The sequence below is a fragment of the Photinus pyralis genome, unplaced genomic scaffold (genome assembly GCF_008802855.1).
Source record: "Photinus pyralis isolate 1611_PpyrPB1 unplaced genomic scaffold, Ppyr1.3 Ppyr1.4_LG3b, whole genome shotgun sequence".
NCBI classification, from domain to species: Eukaryota; Metazoa; Arthropoda; class Insecta; order Coleoptera; family Lampyridae; genus Photinus; species Photinus pyralis.
This window is the reverse complement of record NW_022170510.1, coordinates 1,892,253-1,905,731: the sequence shown is the minus strand read 5'-3', so window position 1 is coordinate 1,905,731 and position 13,479 is coordinate 1,892,253. Positions and strand designations below refer to the sequence as shown.

General features: G+C 36.0%; 1 protein-coding gene across 1 annotated transcript in view; it reads right to left on the bottom strand.

Moving 5' to 3' along the window:
• LOC116166994 overlaps positions 1–13,479 on the bottom strand; it is an 84,884-nt gene that overhangs the window by 5,806 nt on the left and 65,599 nt on the right. The window contains exons 4-5 of the mRNA XM_031482227.1: positions 9,535–9,696; positions 2,325–2,381 (exon numbers count right to left, since the gene is read on the bottom strand). Of these exons, the coding sequence (XP_031338087.1) occupies positions 2,325–2,381; positions 9,535–9,696 (219 nt within the window). The remainder of the gene's footprint in view (positions 1–2,324; positions 2,382–9,534; positions 9,697–13,479) is intronic.

Below are 13,479 nucleotides of genomic sequence, written 5' to 3'. Positions count from 1 at the left end.
ATGACATTACGATCTATCCAAATGCATATTGAAACCTGTTTAACTGGAAATCGATGCAACTTTTATTTTTCAAATGCAATGCCCAAGATCTTTGAAAAGAGCAATCAATTTTGTGTACGGCAACATAAAATATGCATAATGGTTCTCGTGGTTAATAGACACAAAAATGGAGAAATTCAATATTTAGAAAATTTATGAAATCTAGCATTCCGTGTGCTGGCAGGATACGAGGTCTGTTGTGTTACACGGGTAGATAGTATCACGTCAAAGTAATTGTTTAAAACGAACATTGAACAGGTTAGTTTGTATGATATGGCTAGATATGGATAGATTTCATAACTTTTCTAAATATTGAATCACGTATTTCTCAGTTATTTTGTATGTTAACCATACGCACATTTTATGTTGTCGCACAGCAAATTGATTGCTCTTTTCAAATACATATCATAAAAACATGTGTTTCTTTTGGAGAACAAGAGTTGGAATTCATTTCCGGAAATGACACCGGAAGTTTCGTTATGCGATGGGATATATGGTAATATCACATATAATGTTTATTATTATTATGTTTGACAAATTATTCGTATCTCGCCAAATAAAAGAGATATTTAGGTGACCCTCATATCTCGAACGCGCTGTATAATAACTAAGGTCACAGTTTTGATCATGAAGTCAATAGGGGCGGTTTAAGTAAGTACTCCAATTGCCTTTGCTTCTCGTGAGAAAATCGAACTAAATTGTTATGAGAAAATTGAAATAGAGCTGGATTTTCTGTTTGCGGTAAAACGACTTGTTTCTACCATTAGCCATTTTTATTGAGTGCTATTGGCTGCCTTAGTTATCATGGATGTAATAAACAAAACAAAATTTCCATGAATCCATGGCCTGCTATTTCAAAACTGTAACAAATAGGGTTTTTACTTTTGGTTCATGATTAAAATTAAAAAAAAACAATAAGTTGTGATACATCAATGTAATCAAGAAAAAGAATGCAAAAAACGACTTTAAGATATACAGGGTGTTGCGTTTAAAAAAGTACCAACATTGGGTCAAATCTAGAAACGGTGGTCCAAACATTTTTTTTACTACGCCGCTGGATTGTACGTAAAAATAACTAATATGGGCAGTTTTTACCTTTTTTCTATCTTATATGGGACAAAAAGTCATAAAAAATAAGACATACGGTCTCTATACTATACCTATTCAAGTTTCAAACTGTTTGGGTATGAATTCAAATCCAACAACGCTGAATCAAATAAAATCAAACTTTTCAAATCAGATTTAATGGTTCTCTATTTGCATAATTGCCTTGGATTAAAAACCGAAACGTTAGCGATCAAGGTACAACCTATACAGGAGTGTCGAGTAAAGATTAAGATTTTGGACCTCTTCTAGGCACGAGGTGCGAAATAAAGTGCAAAATATCCTACATGAATGTGCAACTCGAGACGATACCGAATTAAAAAGCGACAAGGTGCGTTTACGAGGAATTGTACACAAGCCCTTTCAAATACCCTTTTCCATACTGAATGTGGACAAAGATTGTTTTTCGAAATTAAATAGAGAGTGACGATGATTATAAAATGAAATTCTGACGTATAAACAAGTGTAATTTTTTGGTGTCCAATGCAATTTGCAACCCATTACGATGGGATATTGATTAAACATCAACATAATTTTAAAACTGTAAAAGCGCACCTCTTTCAATTAGGACAAACGTCCATAAAAATCACGGTGCAATAAACATTTTTCAGCTCTAGCAGAGGATGAATGTGAGTGAAACTTTGCGCATTTTTTAATTGCCGGCTATTTAATCAGGTGCCACAAGAGTTTAAAGTGATGGATTTTATGCTGAAACTGTATTACCTATTTATTAAATAAACATGTACGTAACGAAGTTTGTTGATAGCACTTCGAAAGATCCAAATCGATGAACCAAGAAACTTTGTTGTATGCAATATCTACCATTGCACATGCAACAATCGTCAAACCACATTTTTCAATCTTAGCAAAATAAAACTGCGATATACGAAAGCGTAAAACAATTAGTACAGCTAAATAAACAAGGTTTCAACGTTTGTTAAGTTGTAAGGTTAACACAAATCAATATTACGTTATAAAGAAAATATAAGTCAACAAGTATTGCTCGTCGTAGTACATGAAACTTTCCTTTGTATTAGAAATGAAATAAAAAAAGTTAAATAGAAGTACCGAAATCCATTTAAGCTACTATTTACATTGAACGTGCTTAAAAAACAAATGAACCCCATCGCACGTAACAAAACAATAAAAAAAACACTCACTACATCAATATAATCACTCACCTCTTCATGTTCTTTTGTTATCTTTTCCCGTTTCTTTAAAGCTTCTTGCAATTTTAACTGTAAATAAACACAACTAATTAATTTTATTATAAGATTGAGACGAAACTCAGTACTTTTGTGCTTAATATGTACGGTGATACTCTCGTTATGAACTAATTTTGCAAATATTACAAAAACAAGTCTTAAAACCGTGGCACTAGTGATTGGCTGAAGCGTATTTTTCAGATGGGCGCTACCGAGTACCGATAGGTGGGTCTGTTCCATAATGTCCATTTGTTGTGACGAATTCGTGTTTAATTGCTTTTATCATAAAGATCCAATTTCATAAAAATAGATCCATAAATACGAAACTTAGTTTTGAACCTACTGGATTCATTTCTAACAAAGTATCTGCAGTTAGTCTTTAAGATATTGTAATTAAAAACACAGTTGTGTCGTTGGGACCCTACGTGTTCACACCTCAAAATCAAAGCATGAGGTCCGAGGACTAAGAGGTCAAATCCTCAGACGAACGGACGGAATTCACGCAAGTGTGATTAGTTACGTCCAAATAAGCAGGGACCCAAAATGTTTTTTTTGGGAAGTTGATCCCCAAAAATTTTTTGAGTTATCGTGTTCAGAAAAAACGAACCACATACATACACGCCCTCACACCACACATTTTTTGTGAACACGATAACTCAAACCCGCCTGAGCCGATTTTGATGAAATTTGGAATTTATACAGGCTTGCATGGGGAATCGCAAACGTCCTAATTTGGTTTAAGTCCGTTAAAAAGAAGTGAAAGTTCACGTAGAATGAAATGCAATAAAAAAAATAGGAGTTTCAAATAACGAACTTGCAGGCAAATATTTGAAAATATTTTACATCGATTCGATTATTTCACTTTTTCCAGAAACGTTTAACTAAATCCCAAACATTCAAAAAACTGTATCAGCCCAGAAAAAGCTTGGGTGAGGTATAGGAGGCTCGCGAAATAATACATAAAACCCTGGAAACGTTTTCAAAGTACCCGAGAAAAGAGGACCAGAAGAGCTCTAAAAAAGCAGCAACATTTCCTAGAAAGGCTCTGAAAATCGTCTGGTATGTTATAAAAATCTCAGAGTGCAAAGCACCAGGAAACTTCTTGGTTTGGAAGTGGTCCTAGAAAGCGCCATAAGAATTGGCGTAGACACTTCTGGAAAAACGCCCTCCTTCGTCGTAGAGAAGAGTCACAAGTTAATTTTTTATTAATTTACAGACCTAATCTGTAAATCTACATACTTATTTGGAAATGCGAAAAAGCTGCCAGATCTTTCTAGGAATGCCCAGATCTATATGAAGATGTGTGTGTACAGGGTGTAGTATCTAAGACCCCTCGGATCATAATTCCTTTACTGTAAAAGGTTAAGGCCTCTTCCACAATCACATAATTTTTTTAGGTAAGTACTAAATTAATTAATTAAAATTAAACTTTTGATTAACCGCCAAATGTCATACTTTTTAAAAATTTCAAATGGCACCCCCTAAACAAATTATACCTCTGGGTAGCCAAAATTACAAATTTTCCACTGATACAAAGAAAACCACTGACTCCATAAGAACATTTCAGAGAAAAACAAAGTCGAAACGCCAATTTGTAAAAAGAACCTTATTTTGTAAAAATTAAGAAAGTTAAAGTAATGAAAATTTCCGTAATGTAACTAATATGATTATGATTCCTAGTAGTATTGATCCAATATCGCAAGAGAGCTATACGATTGGTACCTATCTACATTCCTATTAACATCCATTTTAAATTAGTTACGAAATCATTACTCAAGGGAATAATCATTTCGTAACTAATTTAAAATGGATGTTAAAACTACAGCAGTTCTCTTTTTATTTCTACATATACTTATTTGAGGGGCAACAGTCGCAAATATTTATTATAAATGTCGATTTTAAGTAGATAACGGCCGCATCACCGAATGTCCATTTCGTGGAGTCGTAAAGGCTACAATAAAATTCGGGAATCCCATCACCTTCCGACTATAACAAACTTTTCAGCCATAAAAACTAAGCCCGGATTGCAGTGACATTTTGATATAGAGGCTATTGTAGCCCCCTGTGATCCATAGAAGAGAAACAGCAAGTCAGAAAACCAAACATCGCGTGCCTTATTCGTAAAAGAGATAAACCTTATGGTCAGTTGTGATAGAATATGTGCGTTCAGGGAATTTTAAGTGCTTTAAAAATAAGGTAACCTCATATAATAAATTTTGTGACGCATTACATTCATGAGGGGAGATCTGAAAACTAATTCAGAACTACGGAATGCAGAAATATTCTCAAAAGTGCAATAAAAGTAACTTTATTATTCCTAGTTGGAAAAATATTCTTTATAACAAGCTTCCGTTTAATCTAGAGAGACTAAGAACGGTTTCGGGAACTGCTATAACTGATATTGTAACTAACAATTGATGGAACAAGCTGACAGGTAATTGGATGCAACCCCTTATTATGGCAATTAACTTGCCAGTTGTGACACTAATAGCAGGGAACATCTACGGATTTTGACGACCACCCGCCGCCTGGTACTGAATCGAATTACATTTTGAATATCGAACAGCACACTCTTCGGTCATTTTCATAACACTTTCCTTTGCATTACCGTATCTACACGTACCCTCGCAAATTTATGCACCCCGTTTGCAAAATTGCATACAGTATTAATTTGGAAAGCAGCAATAGAAACATTTCATAATTTAGTATAAGGTGCAATGCATTGACTTGGGTTGACCCTAGCGTGTACTAGAAAAGTTATTCAGGGTAAACTTCATAACATTGGAAAATGTACACGCTGCTGGAAAGATAGGTAATACTTAGAATAGGCAATCCTGATGCTATTTCCTTTGAGTTTCATCGGATATGGATTAAAGTAGAAATTACAGTAAAAAGGTTATTCTTATTATTGTCTTCTTTCTAGTTATTTACGAGGTTATTTAGTAGCATTAAGTCAAATTCTCACTGACAGCTTTTTGTAGCCATACGTACACAAATTTACCTACAGAATAAAGTCAAACCGCATTAATTGTTGATCGTTCATTTTATTTTGGGTAATTTCTAGAGGTGTATTTCTACCAGGATTTTCTGCTCAAAAACTATGCAGACTCGAATTTGAGGCGTAATACAATTATTCACGTCATTAGGACCATATGTATTGTAACGTAAATTTAATTGGGTGATTTATTTATATAAAAATAAGGAAATCCAGTTCAATTAATAGGAACAGAACCATATTTTTATACCTTTCGCAGTAGAGACATTAGGTCCTTCGTGTAGAGAAGCTCGTAATTTTGTGGAATACCGGGGAAAACGCATTACCAATATTACTGGGGAACCCGGAGCTACCACTTACTTACGACCAAGGATAAGTATTGCCATACAACGTGGCAACGCGGCCAGTGTAATAGGAACGCTTCCAACTATACGATCCCCATGGAAGAAGTTTATTATTTATTATGAATTTTAAATTCTTTTTTAAATATAATTGATTTATTATTTTTATATAAATTTATACAAGGTGTTCCTTACAGATATGCTACTGTTTAAGGGGGTGATTCTTGGACACATTTTAAGAAAAAAAACTTTCCATGAACGTATGGCCTAAACGTTTTAATTTTTGAGATACAGAGTAGTAAAGTTTAAAAAAATCAGTAATAATAACAAAGATAATATTGTAGACATCTTTATGAAATTTGCTGCATTTGCTGATGTGCAAAAGTTTTTACTTTCTTTACCAGTGACGTTCGGACGGCTTTTGCATTGAATATTGTAGGAGAAAAAAATACTACGCCACTGCTTTCTTTTAAAAAAAATTATTTTTTAAATTCCCATTATTTTTGAGTAAATTTGATCTCCTGGTTTTTCTTTATCTAACGCAGAGTTTTCGTTTAAAAAAATAAAAATCGTTCATTTAAAAAAACAAAATAAAAACTTTTGCACATCTGAAAATGCATCTTGATGTGATGCATACCAAATTTCATAAAGATGTCTACAATATTATCTCTATTACTGGCACCTCGAGAATGTTCTAGAAGGATCGCTACAGTATCAAATAACGGAAATCAACCAAGACACGTATATCGGCCATAATCTCTCTTGGAGATTCAATTCTGGACTTCAGTAGAGGAATGTACTGCTACCTTTAAATTTCGTATTTCTTAAAAACACATCGCTACATTATACAAACAGTATCTTGAATGTTTCCAAAAGTGCAAGAAATCATCTGGAACGAGATGCCGATATAGCAGGTATGAAACCGTTTAATAAAAGAGAACTTGAGGCAGCCGTGGATAAATTACGAGATAAAAAGGCATCCGGGCCGGATGGTATTCCAGTAGAAGTGATTAAATTGGCAGTCAAAGCCGATGGAGGGAAAATGCTGGAAATTTTTAATGGTCTGCTAACCAAATGTGAGTTGCCAAAAGTTTGGAAGAAACCGATCTTGATCCTCATACCAAAAGGCGATCGAAAAGTAAGACCACGGAAGTTCAGACCTATCTGCCTGCTGGATGCTGCATGAAAATTGTATGAGCAAGATAAGGGCAAGAATTTTGCAAGACCTAGAGGAAAAACAGTTCGGTTTGAGGAAGGGGAGATCTACTCTGGATGTTCTGAAGGAGGTGTTTAGAGATGAAGCAGTTGGCACATTCAGGATCGTGGAAACAAAAAGACTTCTTCCTGCTGACGACATTACACGTGGAAAACGCATTCAAGTCGGCAAAATGGGATCGAATCGCAGATGCGTTTGAACAAATGGTCAAAAGTTCCCTTTCACACAGATTTGATGGCAGTTGCAGCGTTTATTATTTCCAATTTTTTAATAGTCTGTGGCTATATTCTCCGGCTGCTGCCATGGAGGCGTTTCAAGCACTTCCCGTGGCGGACATATAATCTTATGTCTTGCTACTGAAAGCAGCCGCCCAAGAAGCCATCGAGCAAGACTCGATCCAAATCATCCCGCTATCACCCGAGCCGATGAAAAATCCCCCTTCGCCGCTCCAAAGAGGGGAGCGAGCCCAATTTAGTCCCGCAGGTGGCTGAAGAGCAAGATAGCTTCCAATCTAAGAAGAGCAACAGGCAGAAGAAGGAGAAGCCGTCAACCTTCCCACTCAACTCCCTCGTAGTCGTAGGCGACGCTGGTTCCGGTGAAAGAACCGTTTCGAGGCGAAGCAAGCGCGAAAACAATAAGGCGGTACCGGAACATCCTAGCGAAACCGGCAGCCGAAATAGAAACGTACTCGATAACACAGAGGCCAGAGGAAACGATGACGGACGATCAACCGGTAATCGAAGACGTCGAGAATCTCGAAGCGGCGGCCGCCGAGTTTGGAAAAATCGTGCAGGCTGCCTTACGGGACGCCACGAAGTCGTTCGCTTTTATTCTGAACGCGATGCTCAAATTGCGGCACTTTCGATCTTGGTGGAAACGTGCCGACGTAATTATATTACAGAAACCGGGCCAGTCTATACCGTTCCCGCAGACCTCCCGCAATTCGGATTCCGGAAGGATCATTCGACGGTCCACCAAGTGCCAAGGGCGATAGAACACGCGACAGAAGGCTTCAACCACAACCAGTCCACCGAATCAGTCTATTCGGACATCACTAAAGCGGTCGATAAGATAAGATAAGGCTGGCTCAACGGACTGCTATGAAAAACGCTCCAAATGCGGTCTCCCCTTAGCTACGGTACAAATGGTTGGATCAAAGACACACGCTTTCGCGTCCGTTTCGAGGGATGCAGGTCCCGTGAGCGCAAAGCAACATCTGGAGTACCCCAGGGGTCCCTGCCCTCGCCGTTGCTGTTCTCTATGTACGTTCGGGACATGTCGAAGACACGGGACACCACTCTGGCTCTCGACGCGGACGACAACGCCCTCCATGGAAGACAGGAGCAACCCTCTAGGAGACTCCAGACAGCACTGGACGACCTGGAAAAAGGGTAGATCAGATGAAGGACGTTGTTTCACGAAAAGGAGACACGAATCCACGGGAGGACCGAAACGAAACACCTTGGTGTCGTGCTGGACCACGTCTGACGTGGAGGGCGTACCTCAGATATTGTACCCAAAAGGCCGCACGACAATACCGGTGCTGTACCCCCTTCTTAACAGGAAGAGCGTACTAAGCATCGAAAAGAAGGTACGGCTGTACATGTCCATCGTCCGACCAACGTTGACCTACTGGGCTTCAGTGTGGAACTGCGCCGCAGCGTCGCACATCATCATCAGAGTTCAGATCGTCCAAAACAAGGCGCTGAGGATGGCTGTAAACGATCCGGGATATGTGCCGGGATATATCCCTCGTTATCTGGACATGCCCACCATTACGGAATACATCACCACCGCGGCGATAAAGACCTACAGCAGCCTGCGAGAGCACTAGAACAACCTGGTAGGAAACTGGACACCTACGAAAAAAACAGGAAACACATGCGGGATAAGGACAAGTACTGCCCTTGAGATATTCTCGGTCGATCCGAGGAGAGTAAGTTTAGACAATGATATTTCTCCTACAGACACCGGAAGTGACAGGAAAATACTGTTTAGGTAGGTACTCGTTTTCTCTCATACCATTACTCCAATATCGCTAATTCTATCAAAGTTACAGGGGTGCACCTATAGTTTGGTTTACACCCCGCATACGATAAATAAAAGCTGTAATTGTGTGGTCAAAAATTATTCCATTATTCAAGTTACGAAGTATGTTTAATAATGCATTGTCGAAGATCACATTTGACTTTTTACAATCGTAAATTCGTAAAAGAATTGTTTTGATAAAAATTTTATTGTGCATGTGTAATGTGGATAAAACGTTGGAGAGAGACCAACGCATGTCAATGCTACTAACATCAAACATAAAAAAGGGGAAAAACGAATAAAATCCTTTTATGGGGAAAATTAAATTAGAAATGGTAATAACTGAAATACTAAAATTTGTAGTTATAAACTGCCCAACGCAAGGTAATAACTTACCTCAATTTAATAATTAAAACCATTCCTCAAAGTTAACTTTGATACTAATAAAACGGGACTAGCTTTGGCACAAAGATATTTCATAATGACGAATGCCCAACTCTCCTTAATTATTGTAATAAAAATAGGCGTCGTAATTTATAATGGTAAATTGTTCTCTCTCGATGTCTTTCCTGCTCACAAAATAAATAAATGTAATTGTATAATTACCCTATGGATTGTCTCTTCGAACGTGTTCGGAGCACCACCGTTCATTTGAAAATACTTAAGCCGATCATAATCCCGGGGATCAACCATTGAACGTAGGACGGCGTGTTGACCTAAATCTGTTAGCCCTAAACCACTTTGAAGAACGCTATCTGGGGTATCTACCTGTAATGAAGGAGAACGAAATTAATCATTGCAGTTTCAATTTTCATACTTTCACATAATGCGAAAAAGATTAATTAGGTGGGAAAGTAAATCGATTAAGTCACATAAATTATACTCTCCAATTAAAGCGGCCAAGATTTATTATGGTATTACTTTCGTCGTTACAGAAATTAGATAACTTGAAAGTGGGGAAAACTCGGTGCTGTTTGGAAATTCCCTTGTGCAGTAGGTCTGTACTTTTCGTAAAAGATTGCATTTATTTTGTGTAGTTTTTTTTTCAATTTATTTTACGATTAATGTCCAAAATGAAAATATACTAAATCATAAATATGACAATTTTTGCATACGCAGAGTTTTGTGATGGAGACATAAAGATCTTACATCTTCAAAATTAATTATCACAGTTATGATTGCACCAAATTTCAGAAAAACCGAATTTCACGACCCCTTTTTAATTAAAAATATTCTAGGGGATGCTTATAATAATATATAAACTATTATTTATCAGTAATTTGAAGGCTACTGGCCGCAAATTATTTCTGGTATTAAAATGTGGCACCGTTTTCATATTTGACCCTAAACTAAAACTTTCTAAGGTGTAGGTCGAGAACGAAAAAATAGTGAAAAATCTATTTAAAAAATACTTGGTGTCGTTAAATAAAATTGTATTCACTTCCGATGTAAACGGAAATGTATAAAAAGTCAATTTATGTGTAGAAGTACTTTTGAGTTATTATCTTGACAGTGAATAGTTTTAATCGATTTTGTCATTACAACAAATAATGCGTAATTATCTTCTAAATCAAGGTGTGGGATAATTTAAAAATAAATACAAAATGTAAAAGGTTTGCCCAATAGAACTGGAATGATAAATTGGTAGTAATGCGATCTGCGATTAAAAACGTATTAAGCAAGTAATACCCCTTCACACAAACCTTTGTTATATTAATGGATTTAGTAAGTTCTAAATTTATAATAGCCATATCGGAAATGCAACACTAAGTACAATACGATAAAACGTGATCATTTGTAATTGCAATTAATGAATTAAACTCATACGCACAGTATATGATTTTAAAGAATTTTTATTCTCTGCTTCGAACATAAATCATAACCACAAATATCAAAATTCATTTGAATACGGTATACAATAAATTTAAGTAATAATAGATGTTGAATTAATTTTCAAGCTTGAAATGAATTCTGTAATACGAAACAGCTAGTCTAAAGGATTGCCTTTGAAATAATATGCTTTTGTAATATCCCGTAGAAAATTAAAACAAATAAGGCAAAAAAGCTATAAAGCCCTATTATATTCAATGAATTAATTTAGCTTCATTGGTTTGAAATTTATTAATACCCGCTTTTTCATTAGGTTAGTGAAGTGGCATTCAATTAGTACCTCGATTATTATATTAATGTATGTATGGTGCGAGTTTTTATACATTTCCACTGCCGGTGAGCAACGTTTACAATTTTTATATGTACCTAAAATTAAACTATAATCCAGTTAGGAATTTAATTTCAATTCATATATATGCGGTAATCATTTTTCTTTAAGTTTTGGAAAAGAAAGATTAAGAAATTTGTGCGGTGCGGCATCAGTATTGAATCAGTAGAAGACTGGCACAGTAAGTTTCCCTTCGAACATTCGCACCCAACCCGACAGATCCGCTACATATCTCAAGAGTGAGTTTAGTATTTCAAGAGAGAAAACACATGAAGGTGATCTTCGAAACTTTCCTGAAATTTTAACCAAAGGTACTTCTATTGAAAAGAAACTGGAAACTGCCACTTTTGTAAGATTGCTCTCAGATTAAGAAATTTGGAGAGCAATCTTACAAAAGTGGCAGTTTCCAGTTTCTTTTCAATAGAAGTACCTTTGGTTAAAATTTCAGGAAAGTTTCGAAGATCACCTTCATGTGTTTTCTCTCTTGAAATACTAAACTCACTCTTGAGATATGTAGCGGATCTGTCGGGTTGGGTGCGAATGTTCGAAGGGAAACTTACTGTGCCAGTCTTCTACTGATTCAGCACTGATGCCGCACCGTATCTATAGCTTTTGCCTTTCCTTGCACAATAATTCAAAAAAAATTAGAGGGTCCAATTTTCCAATAAATTGTATGGTTTGGATTAGATTCAGCTATCTTAATTAGGACTACATGATTAAACTTGCGAATTAAGCATTTGGTCACAGAGGGGTATCGCAACTATGATTGGCTCTAAAAAAAACTGTCATCTTGAAAAAGGTGATAATCAACCAGTAGGTATCAGTAATTATTAAAGTAAAGAGGTATTGGGGTAGAATTTGGATACGCGTTTGAGACACAGATGCGACCAGTCCATAGTAAGATTTTGCTATAACCGCCTGTGGTTGAAAAAACAGTAATAAAAAGCGGGGTGTAAAATTGTTACTACTTAGTGAAGATTTCTCCTGTTGTGGTAATATACGAAACATTTAGAACTCTTATAAAGTTTATTAACAACCAACCGTCGTGTTAATAAAATGTTTCTTGCCTGTAACCCATAAACACAAAGATTAACTTTGCAAAAAATTACGAGAGAACATTTGCTGCACCGGAAAATTTACCGAAGAATTTCGTAGAACGGAAGTTCCAATCGACAGCTCCATTCTTTGATTTTCCCGAAATATTGTCGATGTAAGTAGGGCCGACCGAGTTTGTCTCATGTCAACATTGTCATCTGCAAAAGGACATTTTTTTATATGAGGTAGTCATTTTATTTATGTAAAAATTAAGGATTGTATCTCTATACGAAAAATTGTCGTAACTTATGATCGATTGAAGTTTAAAATTTATTAGAGAAAATTCGTTGTTTTCTTAAAGATTTAAAACCGTTTGAATTGCAAGTATTTTTATTTTATTCCAAAGAAGAGAGAACCAACCCCTTTATATTCATACCCGTTGAATAATAACGCGGAACCGTGGGGCTTAAAAGAACGGTGCCTTTGCATCTGCAGGATTTGGAAAAAATAGCCTGCCATAACTACTTTCTAGATGCCAATTATCCGGATATATTCAAGCGAGATGAAGAAACGTCAATTAAAGATCAAATATCAACTATAAGTACAAAAGTCATACTAACTTTTGAAGACGTTTCGAGAAACAAGTTAAGATTCTTTTCATTAATTCATTTTACTTTACTCCCTCCTTGTCTCCAGCAACAATTTACAACATGTTTGCAAATTTCAATGTTAACGAATTAATTTGCCATATAAGAGAATTCGCCTTCAGAACTCGGGAGTGTTTAATTCTATATATCCCAATTTGAACAAAATAAAGTATTTTGTCACTTAAGAAAGCTTTGCTTAATTCAAAATAATAAAAGTGAATCACTTTAAAAGGCAAACAAAATCAGATATATTAAAAGGGATGTGGTTTCGTGATGTATCATTCCTTCCTTAAGAAATCAATTCCGGTTTCTCTTTTATTTTCACTTTAAAACTTTCACAACAGCCTCAAGTAAATAAATGATCATGTTTATTTGTTCCATTAATCGCTTAAACTCAAACAAACTCAAAAGTTCACAAAATTTATAACTGCAGTAAGGATTTCCGAGTAGTTTTCTTTTACTAGTAACAGCACGACTAAGAAATTATGTAAATTTTCTAATAAAATTCATTCTAAGATGGCAATTTCGAATAAAAACCCAACCGAGTTTAAACTTTATATTTAATTTATTCCCTACACATTTGGAGGTCCTTAAAAGAATACTTTCGTTTGAATTTGTAGATTGTATTATACGAAACCAGTGGCTCCAACT